The sequence below is a fragment of the Salmo salar genome, chromosome 26 (assembly GCF_965601325.2).
Source record: "Salmo salar chromosome 26, fSalSal1, whole genome shotgun sequence".
NCBI lineage: Eukaryota > Metazoa > Chordata > Actinopteri > Salmoniformes > Salmonidae > Salmo > Salmo salar.
Window position 1 is genome coordinate 37,290,619 of NC_138316.1, and position 20,308 is coordinate 37,310,926.

At 42.2% G+C, this 20,308-nt stretch overlaps 2 protein-coding genes across 2 annotated transcripts; one reads left to right on the forward strand and one right to left on the reverse strand.

Annotated features, from left to right (window-relative positions):
- Positions 1-320: 320 nt before the first annotated feature.
- LOC106587884 (talin rod domain-containing protein 1) lies at positions 321-4,095 on the reverse strand. The gene has a single exon (XM_014176540.3). The coding sequence runs from the start codon at positions 2,105-2,107 to the stop codon at positions 1,043-1,045; it is 1,065 nt and encodes a 354-aa protein (XP_014032015.2). The 5' UTR covers positions 2,108-4,095; the 3' UTR covers positions 321-1,042.
- Positions 4,096-9,591: 5,496 nt separating this feature from the next.
- LOC106587883 (LRP chaperone MESD) lies at positions 9,592-19,965 on the forward strand. The gene is made up of 3 exons (XM_045708748.2): positions 9,592-9,821; positions 10,450-10,682; positions 18,791-19,965. Exons 1-3 carry the CDS (start codon positions 9,663-9,665, stop codon positions 19,059-19,061), a joined length of 663 nt encoding a protein of 220 aa, XP_045564704.1. The 5' UTR covers positions 9,592-9,662; the 3' UTR covers positions 19,062-19,965.
- Positions 19,966-20,308: the final 343 nt, after the last annotated feature.

Consider the following 20,308-nt stretch of genomic DNA (forward strand, 5'->3'; position numbering starts at 1 on the left):
AACAAGGTCCATCTTGTGAGGGTAAATGAAGCCTTCATAAACCATTAAGAGGTCTACATGGAGAGCTCATAAATAATGTACAAGCAAATGTCATACAATACCAGGGTGATATAACAGGGCCCTCACATCTAGTGCTTTGCCAAATGTGGCAAACCCTTAAGCCACCCTTTATACAATATAAACATAGTTTATAAGTGATTTGTGGAGCATTTAGTGTTAAATTTGACTGTCTACATCACATAGTGAAGTAGTGGATGTTATAACACAGAGTCATTTATATTAACGGTATGCTGACACAAAGACTGATCTGAGAGCAGCGCTTATGAGAAACAACCTTTTTTAATAGTTGAAATAAATACTAATTTATACATGCATGATCCAAAAAAACAAAAACATTAACAATACTATGGTAAGTCTGGTAGATAGTGTAAAACCTATGGCACACACTCACAGCAGCTTTAACCCATTTTAAGAATTTCACACATTGAAAAACACAAGCGATGAAGGGCACTCTTCTTCTTACTTCCTACTCTCACTAGAGCACATGTACTTCTACTAGAGGTCACCTGGGGGTCCATAGGTCATAGGTCACACACACACACGGCAGGCTACATCCATCATTTCATATCTGGCGTTTTCACCATAGCTGAAAACTGAGGTAAACTTTATCAGGTTTAAGATCATTGTTTGTTTTTGGCAAAGAGAAGGCCAACAGGTGTATGTAGATTGGAGCCTGAGTTTAAGTTATCTGTTTCTTATGGTGAGGTTCTGGTCACATCCAGCGCAACCAAAACCTTGTTTTCCGATGGTGTTACTTTAAGCTCAGTAAAAGTCCAAACACAGCACACCTATCTCATCCGTAGAACCAGATCCAGACTCCTTCCTTTGTGTTCTCTCTCTGCTCTCACTCGACCTCCCGACCCTAAACGAACAGGGCCAATCCGAGCGAGTCTCTTTGGTATGCCAAAACAAGGAGATAAAGATGGGATTTTCTCATCCACGATCACTTCTAGAATGGGTTTATTTATATTTCTTTATTAAACTAATTCACAGAATGGGAATTGACTGGCGGTAGAGTCCTGGGTGAAGACCTCTCCCTTAGCGCCTGTGAGAGCAGCGTGCAGCCGTCCGACACCGCGCAGGCCGAGTTGCGCAAGCGCTCCCTGTAGTCCGCCATCTTGGTGCTGCTCTCTGGATGCTGGGAGACGTCCCGGAGGCCCTGAGTGAGAAGGACGCACGCTGACACCACGCTCATGGCGCCACCCAGAACTGCCGTCTGCACACCCTTCCCCTCGGGTGACACGCTCGCCGCCCGCCCTAAAAACTGTGGTTCCGTGGCAAACCCGACCAATGCGTTTACCGCTTGGACCAGCGCCGCGCTGAACAGGACGCAGCGGCTGCGCGTCAGCTCGCTGGGCTGCGTCTTGACTTCCCGGACGCAGGCCAAGAGGGCCGTGCCGCTCGTGCTAATGCTCTTGACGCTGAGCTTGAACTGTTCTTTGGCGAAGCGGTCCTTGGACCTCTCGCTGGCCAGGCCCGAGGCATCTGTCAGGGTCTTGAGGTTGCAGGAGATGTTCTGAGATAGCTCCAGTAGAAGCTGAGGCGTGAGGTCCGGCAGCGGCGTGACCCGGAGGATGCCGCAGCTCTGCTCCACCTCGTGGCGGCACCGTGTCACTTTGTAGCGGTCCACCAGGCCTGGCAGACACGGCTGAGAACCCGAGGTCTCCACAGCCGCTAGGTATGCGGCGTGCGCCGAACACTCGGTCAACGACACCACCAGGTCCCCCATCTCTAGTAAGCGATCTCCCACCTCGACGAAGCGGCCCATGTTGAGCTGCGACTGGATGTCGTGGGTGAGGATGGAGAGTTCCTTGGTGCGGGCGATGACCGTGTCGCGGCACTGCTCAAAGGTCTCAGCCACTGCCACGCCATCCGCGGTGACCACGGGCCGTGTCTCACTACAGAGCAGGAGGAGGTCGGCAACCAGCTGCATCTTGCCCTTACACGTGTCACAGATGGACGAGAGCTTCTTCCTCTGCTGCAAGCTGCTGCTCTGTGTGCTGCTGGAACCCTCGCTAGCTGACCTCCCTGAGCCACTACTAGCCATAGTAGGGGGGTCAAGCTGCTCGATTTGTGGGGGGATTTCAATGAGAAACGTGTTTTACGTCGTCACACACTCCATGGTCAGAAAGCGTAGTTTAAGACATTGTTATTAACGATAACCCACACCCCTATAAGTGTAAAACTGTGAGTTTGAACTGGCCAGAGAATATTCCTTATAGTCCTTCAGAGTACATGTAGTCCACCGTATGTGTCAATGTGAGATTGCAAAAAAGCACAGGGCATTGTATTCTCAAAGTAAACATTTGCTGAGATCAAAATAGAAGTTCTATGTCATGGTACCCCAGCTCATTATTCTCATACAAAGTACGGATAGGAATTCTGTTGGGGTTAAATTAGTAACTTGGTTTTGAGCTATGATCTATAAAATGAACTATTCTAAACACTTACTCTTCAATGAGAGTTCCTTCCTTTACATTTTTTTGTGACGAGAATCCCTTCAAATTATAACTTTCCATTTACTCAGTGTTTATAACTTAATCGTTGTAATGTTTACATATTAAATAAAATGCCCTGGAAAAAAACTTCGTCCACCTGCTAATATCTATTGTCGTCCCAGGTTTTCGCAAAACAGAAAAATTCACAGGTTATTGTAATAAAATCACACACAAAACTGCAGTGCCACCAAGGTGCCTATACTTCAGGCTAAGTGCAGACTGTACAAAGATAATATTAAAAGTTCTGAATTTAATAAAATCTAAAAATATTACCGATCTGATAATATTTGAACTGATAAACTACAATTTTAAGACGTGTCGTTTTTTCTGATTAAATGTACTCGAGAACACGATAGGATTGTAAAATACCTGCTTGCTTGAAGGCAGGGTGTATGTGAACCGTATTGTCCGTTGAAGAGTTCCCACTAAATTTGACCACCCTAGTTTGACCGGGAGGCTGGCTCATTCCAGTTACAAGGAGAGCACCACCCAGACACTTCCGTTCGACCACTCCTCGCTCCCTCTGCCTTTCCTGCATCATCATTACATGAGTCTTTGCAAACAGAAGGCTCCAAAAACGCAACAGGCCAATTGCACTGGCCCTCCCGCGACTTTCAACCTCTTCTTTTTCATACACAGTCCCGTGATAGACACTTGTTCGTCCGGCAGGTTCGATTCCATAGGCATATCTATTGTCCATAAGCACTTCTTAGCAAAACGCAGGGCGTGAATGTCTGGTCCGGAATATCCTGTGTCGGGTTTCGGTTTTGATATCCATAGCAGTCGTGTCCCTATTGAAATGATGGCCTAAACTCCTGAACCCGTCTGAAACAATCTTTCACAACTAACATGTCGGTCGACCACCAGACATCACTGAAAAATGAGTGTTGGGTTTTCCAAACTGAAAGTCAGTTGTGCTCTCTCCCGCTACATATTCTGTATTGCCTAGTATCAGGAAGCAGAGAGGGTGTGGTCGCACTAAAACGGCTTGATTGTAGCGAAGTAGCAACGCAGGCAGCGAGGAAAAAAATGATAGCCTTCCGCTGAAATAATATGTCACTTTAAAACTGTGTTTAAGGTCAATCTGGCTCGTCAATATAGAGCAAAAAAGCCCGGCGCGCGTTCATCAAATGGTCCAATACGATTCCACAGTTGTCCCGGATAGTTGTTGGCTTTCCTGGTGAGTTTTATGGTCCGGATTTTAGGGCAGACTGCTCCCTCTGCCATGAGCCAGCCCTTCCCGAGGCCCCGACGTGGGTGCATTCGACTACCGGTATAAGGGCAAAGTTACACCCAAAACGCAGTTCTCCAAAATGACCGACAGTCCGCCTTGTATTTCATGTATTTGGTTACCTTAATTTCCCTTCTCAAAATCAATCAAAACGTGTGATTCTCCGAGACCGCGCCGTTCTTACTTATACAAATCCAAACTTATTGTACACTGCTCATATTGACTGCTATAACACAGCTGTTGGATTCTACTGGAACGAGTAGCGTCTTTGCTGTGCGCTCATTTGGACTTTAATTATGTGTTTCGTGTTTCCGCGCTTCACGAAGCATAGGCTACGTTTCCACTTGGTGAGATTGAGCTATTTATAATAACCAATGATGTATATAAACCCTGGATCGCTGATGCTATGTATTGGCCATTGGGAGGCTTTGATGTTCTGTTAGGCCATATTGGCACTCCCCAGTAGGTCCTCCATAGGAAAGAATGGAATTCTACAGTATTTCAAGTAGAAAATTACATGTATTTAAGTATTTTTGTTGTTGTAGTGGGGACAGTAACATTAGCAATCTCAAAAAATTATACTTTAAGGATTTAAAAATATATATATTTAATTTATTTGTATGTTTAGCTCACATAATATAATTGAAAAGTATGCATTAAGGTGTGTGTAATATAATAAATGTGGCAAAAACGAATGCAGACATTAATAAATGCATTTCTATAGCTTTCTAGGTATTTTTTACAATGGCAGGGGTGTGCCAAGATGGAGGCATGGTGGCTTCAACACAGCACATGTAGTGTATCTATAAACAATCTATTACACAGAATCAGCCAGTCTTTTTTAACTCACAACTAATGACATTAGGCTAAAGGCAAATGTATCAAATCAAATTTTATTTGTCACATGCCACGAATACAACAGGTGTAGACGTTAGAGTGAAATGCTTACTTACAAGCCAAATAAGTGTTAAGTAAAAAATTGAAAATAAAAGTAACAAATAATTAAACAGCAGCAGTAAAATTACAGCCGGGGCTGTATACAGGGGGTACCGGTACAGAGTCAATGTGCATGGGCACCGGTTAGTTGAGGTAATTGAGGTTGTATACAGGCTATATACAGGGGGTACCGGTACAGAGTCAATGTGCGTGGGCACCGGTTAGTTGAGGTAATTGAGGTAATATATACATGTAGGTAGAGTGACTAAAGTGACTATGCATTGATTATAAACAGAGTAGCAGCAGCATAAAAGAGGGGTCTGGGTAGCCCTTTGATTAGCTGTTCAGGAGTCTTATTTAAAAAAAATTATTTAACCTTTATTTAACTAGGCAAGTCAGTTAAGAACACATTCTTATTTACAATGAATGCCTAAGAACAGTGGGTTAACTGACATGTTCAGGGGAAGAACGACAGATTTTTACCTTGTCGGCTCAGGGATTCAATCTAGCAATCTAGCAACCTTTCGGTTACTGGCCCAATGCTCTAACCACTAGGCTACCTGCCGCCCCTTATGGCTTGGGGGTAGAAGCTGTTACGAAGCCTTTTGGACCTCGACTTGGCGCTCTGGTAGCGCTTGCCGTGCGGTAGTAGGGAGAACAGTCTATGACTAGGGTGGCTGGAGTCTTTGACAATTCTGAGAGAATGTACTATAAACATTTATTAAATTGTATTGAGACTATCTCGAAATAAGAGAAACAGAATACAGAACTCATGTTCTGTACCATAACAGAAGCATATCATAGCCATGGATTCTTGCACTTTTTAAAGGGTGTGTTGGCCTATTTAATTTGAGCTGAATTTATTTTTTACTGACCACCTTTCTTAGGCCCAAATGGCACACTATTCCCTACATAGTGCACTACCTTTGACCAGGACCTATAGGGCACCGTATCCAGAATAAGGTGCCATTTGGGTTGGGTACCATTTGTGATACAACCCAAATGGCACCACTCTTACAAATCTCATCATCATATCTCCAGAACATTTTGGGCCTTTGAATACTTGAAAGTTCTTTATTCCTTGAAGACGATCAAATACTATCCAGTACAGTTTGAGCAGGGTTGGTATCGCAGCATCCCTTGAGAAATATATTTCTATATACTTCAATGAGACAACTGAAATTAACTGAAGGAAAGTTATATATTTTTGTCACGTCAATCTTATTATTTACAGACCTACATTTGGGAATGAATATAATATAGATATGTTAATCACGCTGAAGGCGTATCTCATCATGCTGTTTTTTTGCATCGTACAAATACATGATAGTACATATATAGGTTTAATGTTATTTACTATGCAGATGGTGCTAATGGATTTCAAAAATATAGAAACCCTACTGCCTTATGCTGTGCTCTGAATAGTCTAAGAGCCACAGTATTTACTATGGCTGGAGAAATCTGACTCTTCTCTCTGTTAATGGTAGTGACATCACTGACATTGTCCACTCACAGAAGACAGAGAGGGGAAAGCTGGGATGTGAGGGAACCAATAGGAGAATTGAGAGGGGGACTAATACCTAATGCACTCTAACCTGTAGGCTTGAATGGTTGTGTACAAGAGCTGTGAGTCACAGGGAAGTCGAATACCTGTACTGTTTGTCAACATAGTGTTGGATATATTAGCTCTAGTATGATTGTGAATGATTCAAAAGAATCAAAACCAAGGAGTACGGTATGACTCAACAAGTCGTATTCTATCCACAGCTGTCACGGTTGTCATAAGAAAGGGACCAAGGCACAGCGTATGTAGAGTTCCACATCTTTATTCCAAAGTGAAACTTCAAGCAAAAACAAATAAATCAAATAAACAAACACCTAAACGTGAATACGTGGTGCACAGGCACAAACACAAAACAATATCCCACAAACACAGGTGGGAAAAATAGCTACTTAAATATGACCCCCAATAAGGGAGAACGATGACCAGCTGCCTCTAATTGGGAATCATACAAAACACCAACATAGAAAATATAAACTAGAACACAACATAGAAATATAAACTAGACTACCCCCTAGTCACGCCCTGACCTACTACACCATAGAGAAACAAGGGCTCTCTATGGTCAGGGCGTGACACACAGCATACTTTCCAGAGTCCTAGAGTCAGATAACAAACAAGGAATACAATACATGAACCATCACAATGCAATACAGGTGTGTGTGTGTGTGTGTGTGTGTGTGTGTGCGCGTGATTCACTCTTCCCCAGAGTCCTATAGTTTTCTGTGTATACTCATCATAATTCAACATGAAATCTTTAAACACATATATACATATTTAATTTTATGCTACACTATGGTCTCACTATCAGACAATAAGTGTGGCCCTTTTTGTCTGAGGAGGTAGTTTACTTTACGACAGGGAGGCTAAATAAGGAAATACAGTATTCAAGTCACTAACGGTATCCCACTCAACCCCCAGCCCATCTGAGCAGAGCTGTGTGTGTGTGTGTGTGCGTGTGTTTGTGCGTGCGTGCGTGCGAGACTGTGTCCATGTACGTATGTGTGTGCCTGCGTGCATGTGTTTATGCACGTGTGTGACACTGTCTGTGTACGTGTGTGTGACTGTGTGTGTGTGTGTGTTGTGTGTCTTGGAAGCAGACAACCTAGCTTCTGCTGCTAAGGCCACAGGTTGTGCATTGTCAGTCTCTCTCACACACAGCTGCACAGGGCACGGTGCCATTAGGTGGAGTAGGCCGGAGAGGAAACGTTTCAGTTTATGTGGACTGGCCCGATCTCTGCTGAAGCACTACTGACCCCATGTACTGTGCTATAGAGGGGTGTGGTTAAATGCGGAAGACATTTCAGTTGAATGCATTCAGTTGTACAACTGACTAGGTATCCCCTTTCCTTTCCTTTATAGCCTGCACACTACAGGAGCATTTAAAAGAACAGGCATCCATCCAGTGAAGAGTGAAGTTGTAAGCTGAAGGGTTTGAATCATACAATGACACAATCATGGGGTGCCCAAGCATTAATAATAGTGGGTTGGACCCATAGAAATTGAATTATATTTGGTTGGACTTTTGTTGATATTTCCAATACTTATGCTGTGTCTTGATATTTTATGTGCAAGTTGGACTGACAAAACAGCACAGGGCACTGTTGTCACTGTAAATATATACTTTTTTAATTTCAATATTTAATTTAAATAAGTAAATTAAAGCAATAACGACATCATTTTCCTTAAAGTCAAGTTTTTTAGATGACTAATGTTACTGTCCCCACTACAACAACAAACAAATACTTAAATACATGTAATTTTGTTCTTGAAACATTTAATTGAAATACTGTGGAATTCCATTCATTCCTATGGAGGACTGCTTTTACTGGGGAGTGCCAATATGGCCGACCAGTGGCTTCAAAGCCTCTCAATGGCCAATATATAGATGGATTAGCTGACAACGTCACAAAAACCATGCTCATGCTTCAATTGGGCAGAAGTCCATGATTTGTTGTGATTCTGCATGTCCAGATAGCTACCAACAATGACAAGAAACTGTCATGTTGGGAATCGGAAGTGACTTGTTTAAGCTAGTTTGATCTTGTTCTTTATACCATGTCTTGTGAGGTGTTGCCATATTAGCATGTCAACAACTGTACCGATGTATTTGAGAGACAACAGTGGCATGTATTAATGGATTACAAGGGAAGCCAGACTTCCCCCAAAAAATTACCAATAAAAAAAATATAATTATCCTTCAATTTGCAAGAGGCACAATTTATCTTACCAGAGAAAGCATCTGAGCAAGCGAAACAGCGCCTCTCCGTCTCTGTATGTGTAGCCCATCTATCTGAGGCTATCTAGTCAAAAAGAGTATGACATTGTTGCTGCCCATAGAATTGAATGCAAGAGAAGCCAGCGAGCATTTGGCCTCCCTTGATAAAAAAAGTATTGAATAATAGCCAATCATGAGCTCAGTCATGAGCTCAACTGTGAATGGTCCTGGCGCACCAAAAAAAAAGGAAGACAGTTTGGATTTGGCTTCACACCAATCACAACACATCGAGAGCAAAACATCCTTGACAGAAATAATTTGAATTGTTGAATCTCATTGTGTTGTTGTCCTCTGGTGGCTAGCTAGCTAGCTAAAATTGTCCCTTTCCTAAATTAGCAATGGATGGAGATATGGATTTGGACTTGTGGTTTTACTTAATTCTCCATACTGGCCAATGATTATAATGTCGATTCTGATCCAACCATAAATTCAAACATTGTGCCCCTGGCCTGAGAGGATGGAAGTTCAATATGTAGTTAGATGTAGTACGCTAATGTTAACTAGCTGGCTCATCATTGCCCATTGAAGCAAGTTAGGCGAGAAAGCATTTCAGCCAGGAAGCCTAGGACAACAAAAACTAAAAGTGTGTATATGACAGAGTCATAGACCGTTTCATCAACATAAAAGAGAGGAGGATGACATTGGCGTTTCTCTACAAGTAGGGTGAATCAACATGTTTTTTCTACTTTTTTCATACACACACACACACACACACACCGTATTCAGATTACGTTGATTGGACTACATTGTTTTTGGTATCTTTTAGTTGTCACTGTATTAGATTAAGCATAGGTGATTTGATGATGTTGAAATGTTGAAGTTGAAATGGTGCTGGAATAATGAAGGCAGCTCCTTTTTTCTTTGCGACTAGCGATTATTCTCTTTGGTTCTAAATCAGTAGTTGTTTAGTAGTCTGAAAATGTTGGAAACTGTAACTTGCTTGACCATGCTGTAAATCATGTTACAGTTTGTTAGATGCAATATGTTTGTGGACTTCACGGGTTTATATACGTGATTTTATTGCAACCAATTCCCCTTTCCTTCGTCACGTCCTCTGAGGAAAGACTCTCAGCCAATCACCGTTCACCATCTGTAAGCATGGCGGCAGACTTCAGGTGGGGATGTGTTGTGCTTTTGCTCTGTACGTATTTGATATGTATTTTAGCAACGGACGGTCAAAATAACAAGCCCAAGAAGAAGAAAGATATCCGGGATTACAATGATGCTGATATGGCACGGCTTTTGGAAGAATGGGAGGTAAACAACACGATTTTAATTCGGTTAATAGCTGCTTTTCTGTTACTCAGACAGCTGGCTAGCAACTCGGCTAACTAAATGGCTAATCAGAAAGCTAGCTAACTAACGTGCCCAACATAATTCCTGTCTGCTCTCAATGATCTTCGTAGCTTGCTAGATAGCTACTAGCACCAAACTATTGCTCCTTCCTGATAAGGTATAGCTGTCATGCAGCATCATAGCTATAGTCCATTGTATTATATAACGAAACTAGGTAACCTTGACCTGCTAAGTTAGCGATTTGTTAGTTAATGAGTGAACTAGTTAGCTAACCAGGAACTCATCCTGTTTCACGTGATATTCTTTGCAGCTGGGTATCCATCCATCAATCAAATGTATCAGCAAATGTCACAGTGCTATACAGAAACCCAGTCTAAAACCCCAAACAGCAAGCAATGTTCGTTGCACTCTCCACACCAAACTTTCTTTGTCTATCTAACTAGTTAACTAGGATAGCCAATTTACTATTCTGTTCCTATTTGAATTAATGGCCTTGTTGTTGCATTACCGAAGTACCTGTTGTCAATGATATCATTCATTGTGTAATAGCTAGAACTCAGTCATTTCTCTTCCTCCCCACTTCTTTCAGAAAGACGATGACATCGAGGAGGGCGACCTCCCTGAGCACAGACGGTCCCCCCCGCCTATCGACTTTTCCAAGGTGGATGCTTCCAAGCCTGAGGAGCTGCTGAAGATGTCCAAGAAGGGAAAAACTCTGATGGTGTTTGCCACGGTGGCGGGAGAGCCTACGGAGAAGGAAACGGAGGAGGTGACCAGTCTATGGCAGAGCAGCCTCTTCAATGCCAATTTTGACATCCAGAGGTAGGCCTATACTTTAGTCTAATGCAGCATTTCTCAAACCCTATTGTATAGGCCTGCAAACCTACTGTGCTGGAGTGTGCGCTATTTCACGGTTGGCCTAAGTCTGTACTACTAATAACATTTTTATATATAAACAAAGAAATCCCTACTAACTTATAACAAACCCTCCCAAGCTCTTCAAACTTTCTCTATCATGCTGAGATAATCCATCTTTAGGATTATTTAGCATTTCAAAAATCATGTTGACTGTAACATCTGTTACCCACAATAGCTCTGTTGTCATATCCACAATCTTCAACCTGGCATTTCTGCTTTCCACAATCTGAGTCGTGGTGATAACCTTTCCAATGAAAGCTATGAAGTCAGTTTGATTTACTATCAGTGTCCTTTGACACAGCACAGTAGGATTTTTAGGCCATATTGCCCAGCCCTCTCTCTATTTATTTTTATTTTTTTGTATAAAATGTTCTCAAAATGGCTCTGTACAGGTCAGTCAAATTCTTCCACACCGATCTTGACAAACCATTTCTGTATGGACCTCGCTTTATGCATGGGGGTATTGTCATGCTGAAACAGTAAAGGGCCTTCCCCAAACTGTTGCCACAAAGTTGGAAGCACAGAATTGTCTAGAATGTCATTGTATGCTGTAGCGTTAAGAGTTCCCTGGAACTAAGGGGCTTAGCCCGAACCATGAAAAACAGCCCCAGACCATTCTTCCTCCACCAAACTTTACAGTTGGCACTCTGCATTTGGTCAGGTAGCGTTCTCCTGGCATCTGCCAAACCCAGATTCGTCTGTCGGACTGCCAGATGGTGAAGCGTGATTCATCACTCCAGAGAACACTTTTCCACTGCTCCAGAGTCCAATGACGGCAAGCTTTACACCACTCCAGCCAACGCTTGGCATTGTGTGCAGCTGCTCAGCCATGGAAACTTCCAATTGAGAGTTTCCATTATCAGAATCTTCCCCTGCTAAGCATGGCTAGCACAAAATGTTAGCAGTCTATCATTTCCAATGAACCGGGCTAGTTTGACTTCCTCTCTCTTTCTTTACGGCATTGGTTAATGGGATAGGGTGTCACATCAAACACCACCACAACTTTCCACTTCGACATCATTACTCTTGTTCCCTACCTTCACCCTCTTCATGCTCTCTGCACTAGAAGCACCACTGCTTTCAGTAGCATGGTCTCTTTTTCCTATTAATTTCCACTACAGACCATTCAGGTCCTTGACCCTCAATCCTCCCGCTCCATATCATCAGAACGATCACCCATATTGATCACATTCTAGTGCATCTGTAGCTTCGCCAACCTTCTCTCCATTTCCTTCATCGTTGCATCCTCAACACTCGCTGCCATCACTGCGCGTCGCTCCGAGTCTGGTTGGTTCCATCAAGTCACCATGTGGGGAAGGCTAATCCTCTCACCTGGCTGTGCTTCATAGCAGTTCATGAAGCTGCTGCTTCTTCTTCTTCTTCCCTCCACAGTGGGAGAGGGTATACTGATATGCCTGGTGCCCTCCTTTCCACCTCTAGGCCCCTGGCATGTATTTGGTATATTCTAGAGCTAGCACACCTGATTCTAATGGTCAACTAATCACCAAGCGATTGACGACTAATGAAATCAGGTGTGCTAGTTTAGGGCTACAACCAAGTAGTCCATTTGGACATCAAGGTAGGCTCTAATGTGAAAAAGGACAGCTAAAGCGGTGAGCCTTAATTCTGCTCCTGGAGAGACTGTCATCATTGACTGCTAGTTTCGTCCCAGTTTAGTGCCATCATACCTGATTAAACTAATCAATTAAATTGTTGAATCGGGTGTTTTTACTGATGAACAGGATTGAAGAACACTGAACAACACATTGATTGTTATGCTCCTAAGAAGTGACAGGCTGAGGTATGTTTGATAGAATGAGCATTGCACCATCCTGAGAACTCTTGATAAAGAACAGAGGTGTGATGATATATCCCTGTCAGAGAGATGATATGATGGCTAAAGAGCTGTAGGTAATGTAATCTTGTTTGGGTTGGCACACACTAGTATGTAACCAAACACACACTAATACTGTATGTAACCAAACGCACACTAATACGTAACCAAACTAGGGTTGCAATTTTGGGGAATATTCAGCGGTGGAAACTTTCCATGGGAATTAACGGGAATATATGAAAATTAATATTAATACCATTTAAATGTAGATGTTTTTTTGCATTGGATATATTTACCATATCATATGGAGACAAAAACATAAACCTTTTACCTTATCATAAGTAGACATAATTGCAAATTATTATCCTTCCAATAGAAATGTTAAACAATTTAGTTACGAATTGAACTTTAATTAAATGAGTTGACTCTTCACATGGGATGATTTCACTGAACAACAAAAGAAAGGGAATATTGAATGATCCCCAATGATCCATCGCATCTCCCAAAAACGTTTTCAACATACATCTGTAAAATGATAGTCTAGAAACTACAACTTTGGTTGTCTTCCTCTCAGGCTTCCATGTCTTCTCCCTGGACCTCCTCAATGACCACCTTTTGAACATCAGACTCTGAGGCCTCATCTTCGCTGTCACTTTCCAACTTTGTTGAGGATGGCTCGTTGTCAGGCTCAAAAAGCCTCAAATTTGTCCGGATGGCCACCGATTTTTCAACCCTTGTATTGGTCAGCCTGTTGCGTGCTTTGGTGTGTGTGTTCCCAAACAAGGACCAGTTGCGCTCTGAGGCGGCTGATGTTGGTGGAATTTGGAGGATGATGGAGGCAACAGAAGAAAGAGCCTCAGATCCAAAAAGTCCCTTCCACCAAGGTGGCTGATGAGATATGTTGGCACGACTGCCATATTGCATCTCCATCCCAAAGCCCTTACTTGGAAGTGTACTTCGCCAGACTGCCAAGAACCTTGCCCTCATCTAGGCCAAGGTAGTGAGACACGGTAGTGATGACACCATAGGCCTTGTTGATCTCTGCACCAGACAGGATGCTCTTGCCAGCATACTTGGGGTCCAACGTGTACGCTGTGGTGTGTATGGGCTTCAGGCAGAAGTCTGCACGCTTTTTGATTTCAGAACTGCAGTTTCCTCTGCTTGGAGCAACAGTGAAGTGGGCAGGGCAATACGGATTTCTTCTCTTACATTTGCAAGCAGAGTCTGAACATCCGACAGGATGGCATTGTCTCCCTCAATCCGTGCAATGGCTACTGCTATAGGTTTCAGGAGTTTCAGGCTGCTTATAACTCTCTCCCAAAATACATCATCCAAGAGGATCCTCTTGATGCGTCTGTCCATATCGGCAGACTGATATATGGCCATTTCTTGGAGAGATATCCTCCCCTCCAGGAGACTGTCAAACTTGATGACAACACTACCCCAACAGGTGTTGCTGGGCAGCTTCAATGTGGTGCTCTTATTCTTCTCACTTTGTTTGGTGAGGTATATTTCTGCTATAACTTGATGACCCTTCACATACCTAACCATTTCCTTGGCTCTCTTGTGGATTGTATCCATTGTTTTCAGTGCCATGATGTCTTTGGGGAACAGATTCAATGCATGAGCAGCACAGCCAATGGATGTGATGTGAGGATAGGACTCCTCCACTTTAGACCAAGCAGGCTTCGTGTTCGCAGCATTGTCTGTCACCAGTGCAAATACCTTCTGTGGTCCAAGGTCATTGATGACTGCCTTCAGCTCATCTGCAATGTAGAGACCGGTGTGTCTGTTGTCCATTGTGTCTGTGCTCTTGTAGAATACTGGTTGAGGGGTGTAGATGTAGTTAATTATTCCTTGCCCACGAACATTCGACCACCTTTCAGAGATAATTGCAATAGTCTGCTTTCTCTATGATTTGCTTGAACTTCACTTAACCTCCCTGGGCAAGGTGGGACGCTTGCACCTAGTCAACAGCCAGTGGAATTGCGTGGCGCAAAATACAAATACCTCATAAATGCTATAACTTCAATTTCTCAAACATATGACTATTTTACACCATTTTAAAGACAAGACTCTCGTTAATCTAACCACACTGTCTGATTTCAAAAAGGCTTTACAGCGAAAGCAAAACATTAGATTATGTCAGGAGAGTACCCTGCCAAAAATAATCAAACAGCCATTTTCAAAGCAAGCCTATATGTCACAAAAACCAAAACCACAGCTAAATGCAGCACTATCCTTTGATGATCTTCATCAGATGACACTCCTAGGACATTGTTATACAATACATGCATGTTTTGTTCAATCAAGTTCATATTTATATCAAAAACCAGCTTTTTACATTAGCATGTGATGTTCAGAACTAGCATACCCACCGAAAACTTCCGGTGAATTTACTAACTTACTCACGATAAACATTCACAAAATACATAACAATTATTTTAAGAATTATAGATACAGAACTCCTTTATGCAATCGCGGTGTCAGATTTTAAAATAGCTTTTCGGCGAAAGCACATTTTGCAATATTCTGAGTAGATAGCCCGGCCATCACGGCTAGCTAATTTGACACCCACCAAGTTTGGCCCTCACCAAACTCAGATTTACTATAAGAAAAATTGGATTACCTTTGCTGTTCTTCGTCAGAATCCACTCTCAGGACTTCTACTTCAACAACAAATGTTGTTTTGGTTCGAAATAATCCATAGTTATATTGAAATAGCTCTGTTTTGTTCATGCGTTCAGGTAGCTATCCGAAGGGTGACGCGCGAGCGCATTTCGTGACAAAAAAAAATCCAAATATTCCATTACCGTACTTCGAAGCATGTCAAACGCTGTTTAAAATCAATTTGTATGCGATTTTTCTTGTAAAATAGCGATAATATTCCAACCGGGCGACGTTGTATTCATTCAAAGAGAGAAAGAAAAACATGGAGAAATCACATGAACGTGCATCTCCAGTGTCACTGTTCTCAGCTGGACCACTCACAAAAACTCCTGCTGTTTTTCGCCCAGAGACTGGAGAGATGTCATTCCACTTTCTGGCGCCTTCTGAGAGCCAATGGAACCCTTAGAAAATGTCACGTTACAGCAGAGATGCTGTATTTTTAATAGAGATGCCCTAGAAGGAGAACAAATTGTCAGACAGGGAACTTCCTGTATGGAATCTTCTCAGGTTTTGGCCTGCCATATGAGTTCTGTTATACTCAGACTCCATTCAAACAGTTTTAGAAACTTTAGAGTGTTTTCTATCCAAATCTACTAATATATGCATATTCTCGTTTCTGGGCAAGAGTAGTAACCAGTTTAAATCGGGTACGTTTTTTATCCGGCCGTGCAAATACTGCCCACTAGCCCCAACAGGTTAAACTCTGCATCCAGAAAATGAGTAGATAAAGCATGTCTGGATGGAAGGGTGTATGCTGGGCGAAGAACATTCTGAAATCTCTTCCAATACACATTGCCTGTGAGCATCAGAGGTGAACCAGTTGCATACACAGTTCGAGCAAGACATTAATCAGCATTTCTCTGACTACATTCCTCCATTGAGTCAAAAAAAAACTTCTGATTCCAGGAGGACCATGAGCTGTTGCTATCGATAAGGTGTCTGATTCATCATTTTCACCTCGAATTGAAGTAGAGTGACTTTTGTCAGAGGTTGCTTGTTGTGAGCGCTGAGGGAACTTTATGCACTTGGCCAGATGATTCTGCATTTTTAAAGCATTCTTCACATATGATTTGACACAGTATTTGCAAATGTACACAGCTTTTCCTTCTACATTAGCTGCAGTGAAATGTCTCCACACATCAGATAGTGCCTGTGGCATTTTTCTGTAAAGATTAGAAAAAAATGAGTAAAGAAAACCCCAAATACAATTCCATGTACAGATAAATAGTTAAGCAGTTAGATTAAACAACTCCTTTGTAAGATAAATGTTTTAAAATGAAACATGTATGGAAACGGGTGAATTAACACTCCTCAGTTAGCAGGCGCAAGCAAGCTAAAACCCACATGTTAGCAAAAATGAACTAGCAGAAATTGTTACCAAGTTAGAAATGATTTAAACACTTTGCTGTAGGCTACTATTTACTAGTTAACAAAAACTAATGTATGTCATGTAAAATATATTCTCCCCACCCAGTAATTTAATCAACTTACCAGAAAGCATGTACAGTTGAAGTCAGAAGTTTACATACACTTAGGTTGGAGTAATTAAAACTCGTTTTTCAACCACTCCACAAATTTCTTGTTAACAAACTATAGTTTTGGCAATCTGCTCTGTTCATGGCACAAGTAATTTTTCCAACAATTATTTACAGACTGAATTTATAATTCACTGTATCACAATTCCAGTGGGTCAGAAGTTTACGTACACTAAGTTGACTGTGCCTTTAAACAGCTTGGAAAATTCCGTAAAATGTCATGGTTTTAGAAGCTTCTGATTGACATCATTTGACTCAATTGGAGGTGTACCAGTGGATGTATTTCAAGGCCTACCTTCAAAAGAAATCAGCCAAGACCACAGAAAACAATTGTGGACCTCCACAAGTCTGATTCATCCTTGGGAGCAATTTCCAAATGCCTGAAGGTACCACGTTCATCTGTACAAACAATAGTACGCAAGTATAAACACCATGGGACTACACAGCCATCATACCGCTCAGGAAGGAGATGCGTTCTGTCTTCTAGAGATTAACGTACTTTGGTGTGAAAAGTGCTAATCAATCCCAGAACAACCGCAAAGGACCTTGTGACGATGTTGGACGAAACAGGTACAAACTTATCTCTATCCACAGTAAAATGAGTCCTATATCGGCATAACCTGAAAGGCCACACAGCGAGGAAGAAGCCACTGCTGCAAAACCGTCTTAAAAAAGCCAGACTACGGATTGCAACTGCACATGGGACAAAGATCGTACTTTTTGGAGAAATGTCCTCTTGTCTGATGAAACAAAAATAGAACTGTTTGGCCATAATGACCATCGTTATGTTTGGGGGAAAAGAGGGGAGGCTTGCAAGCCAAAGAACACCATCCCAACCATGAAGCACGGGGGTGGCAGCATCATGTTGTGGGGGTGATTGCTGCAGGAGGGACTGGTGCACTTCACAAAATAGATAGCATCATGAGGAAGAAATATTATGTGGATATATTGAAGCAACATCTCAAGGCATCAGTCAGGAAGTTAAAGCTTGGTCGCAAATGGGTCTTCCAAATGGACAATGACCCCAAGCATACTTCCAAAGTTGTGGCAAAATGGCTTAAAAACATCAAAGTCAAGGTATTGGAGTGGCCATCACAAAGCCCTGACCTCAATCCTATAGAAAATGTTTGGGCAGAACTGAAAGTGTGTGCGAGCAAGGAGGCCTACAAACCTGACTCAGTTACACCAGCTCTGTCAGGAGGAATGGGCCAAAATTCACCCAACTTATTGTGGGAAGCTTGTGGAAGGCTACCCAAAATGTTTGACCCAAGTTAAACAATTTAAAGGCAATGCTACCAAATACTAATTGCATGTGTGTAAACTTCTGACCCACTGGGAATGTGATGAAAGAAATAAAAGCTGAACTAAATAATTCTCTACAATTATTCAGACATTTCACATTCTTAAAATAAAGTGGTGATCCTAACTGACCTAAGACAGGGAATTTTTACTTGGATTAAGTGTCAGGAATTGTGAAACTGAGCCAAATACATTTAAACTAAGGTGTATGTATACATCTGACTTGGCTCAGACAGTCTAGTAGTTGGGCTCAATAGCATGTCATTAGTTTGCAAGATTTTGAGAATCAGCTGTACATGTGATGGAAGAGTGCACTGTGCATGCAGAGGGTTGCAATTCCATGGAATTGGGGATAGTTTAACCAAAATATGCCACAGGACCTAGAATTGCCTTGTGTGTATCCCACAAAAAAGGTTCACTGTTATAAGCACATTTTTTGATGAATTTACGCAAAATTCCCAGGTTAACTTCTCATGGAAATTTCCCGGAAAGTTTCCAACCCTTTGCAACCCTAAACCAAATACACTAATACTGTACGTAACCAAACAAAATGTTGACAATAGATTAGTTCATTATTGTAAAAAATAAATGTAGTTTTTGCAGGTTTCTTTATTCCCGGCCTTTAGACTTTGGCTAATGTCCCATATTGTCCCTCCTCTCCCCTCGTACTGTAGGTTCGTAGTGGGCTCCAACCGGGTCATCTTCATGCTGCGAGATGGCAGCTTCGCGTGGGAGGTCAAGGACTTCCTGGTGGCCCAGGAGCGCTGCGCCGAGGTCACCGTGGAAGGCCAGGTGTTCCCCGGGAAGGCCGCCAAGAAAGATGCCAGCGCAAAGGCAAAGCAGCAGAACGAAGTGAACACCAAAAAGAAGGGCAAGAAGAAGTCGGAGGGCAAGAAACCCGACCTGGACGGCAACAGAGCGAGTAAAGACAAGGTTGAACTGTGATTGGCTGATGATGGAGAGAGCGAGAGAGATGGGATTGGCAGAACAATCAGAAGGCCCGTCCAGACCAGCAACAACACCTAGCTTATTTTACTTTAGTATTTGCAGATCTGAGGCCAATGGGTAGAAGAAAAATGCTTCTGACTACTACCTAGCCTTTCAATCAGGCTTTATGGAGCTGCTACAGATCTGCAGACACTGAAGTGGTAGAGGCTAGGGGAAGGGACTTGTAGAGAGGTTCAATGGTGACTCAGCACAAGACAGTTTTGTGGCACTGTGTACTCTATCAAGCCTATTAAAGTCAGGGTCAATGACTGACCTCAGAACAGATGTTAAAGTGTAGCTTTGAGGTTTATGGTTTATTTTACACACCTGTCACTGAGTCTGAAGGTCAGCATGTTATTTTGTACGGCCTGTCGATGACTTGTCTCTTTTACAATGTAGGGGATGTGTCAGAGAATGTGACATTTTTATTTTTATTTTGAAACAATTTATGAATCCAACCAGTGCTTCAATATTACTTTTTGTCATTGTTTTCCACTATATTGTTCAACAAACAGTACATTTGTTAGAGACATTGTATTTCATTATTCCAATAAAACATTTAAGTAATACAGGAAAGTATTTGAGCACAAACTGATTTTCCTACATGTGCCAAAACCCACTGATTTTGGAAATGTATATATGTGTCCCTAATGGCACCCTGTTCCCTATGTAGTGCACTACTTCTGACCAGAACCCAAGTACTGCACTACACTGGTAATGAGTTATATTTGGGACGCACTCATAAATAACTGTGATTCTTTTTGATTGTTGAGTTCAGTATTGACTTGTAGCATACAATTGCAGTGGTCATGTTGTACATGGATTTTCAATAAATTACAGAATAAAATGATTTTCTTTGTCATCCTGTTAAGTTAATGGGTTGCTTTTTGGAGGAGTAATATGTGTGAACTGAAACATCATTCCCTCTGCTCATCATCCTCTTTTACTATTTACCTATTTTCCTTTCCATTTCTCCCACTTCTTATTCTGGCATGGCTGTCTGACACATCCCTGAAGGAGGGGTGTGTGTGTTTGTGAACAAATTCATCTTGGAAGGAGCAACAAATGCTGAGCCCCATAACGCAGTGGACTATCTGCCTGTCCCTACAGACTGATAGCCCCGTAACGCGGTGGACTCAAGATGACTATCAGTCTGTAGGGACAGGCAGATTACTCCATAATGTTGTGGACTCAACATGACTGCC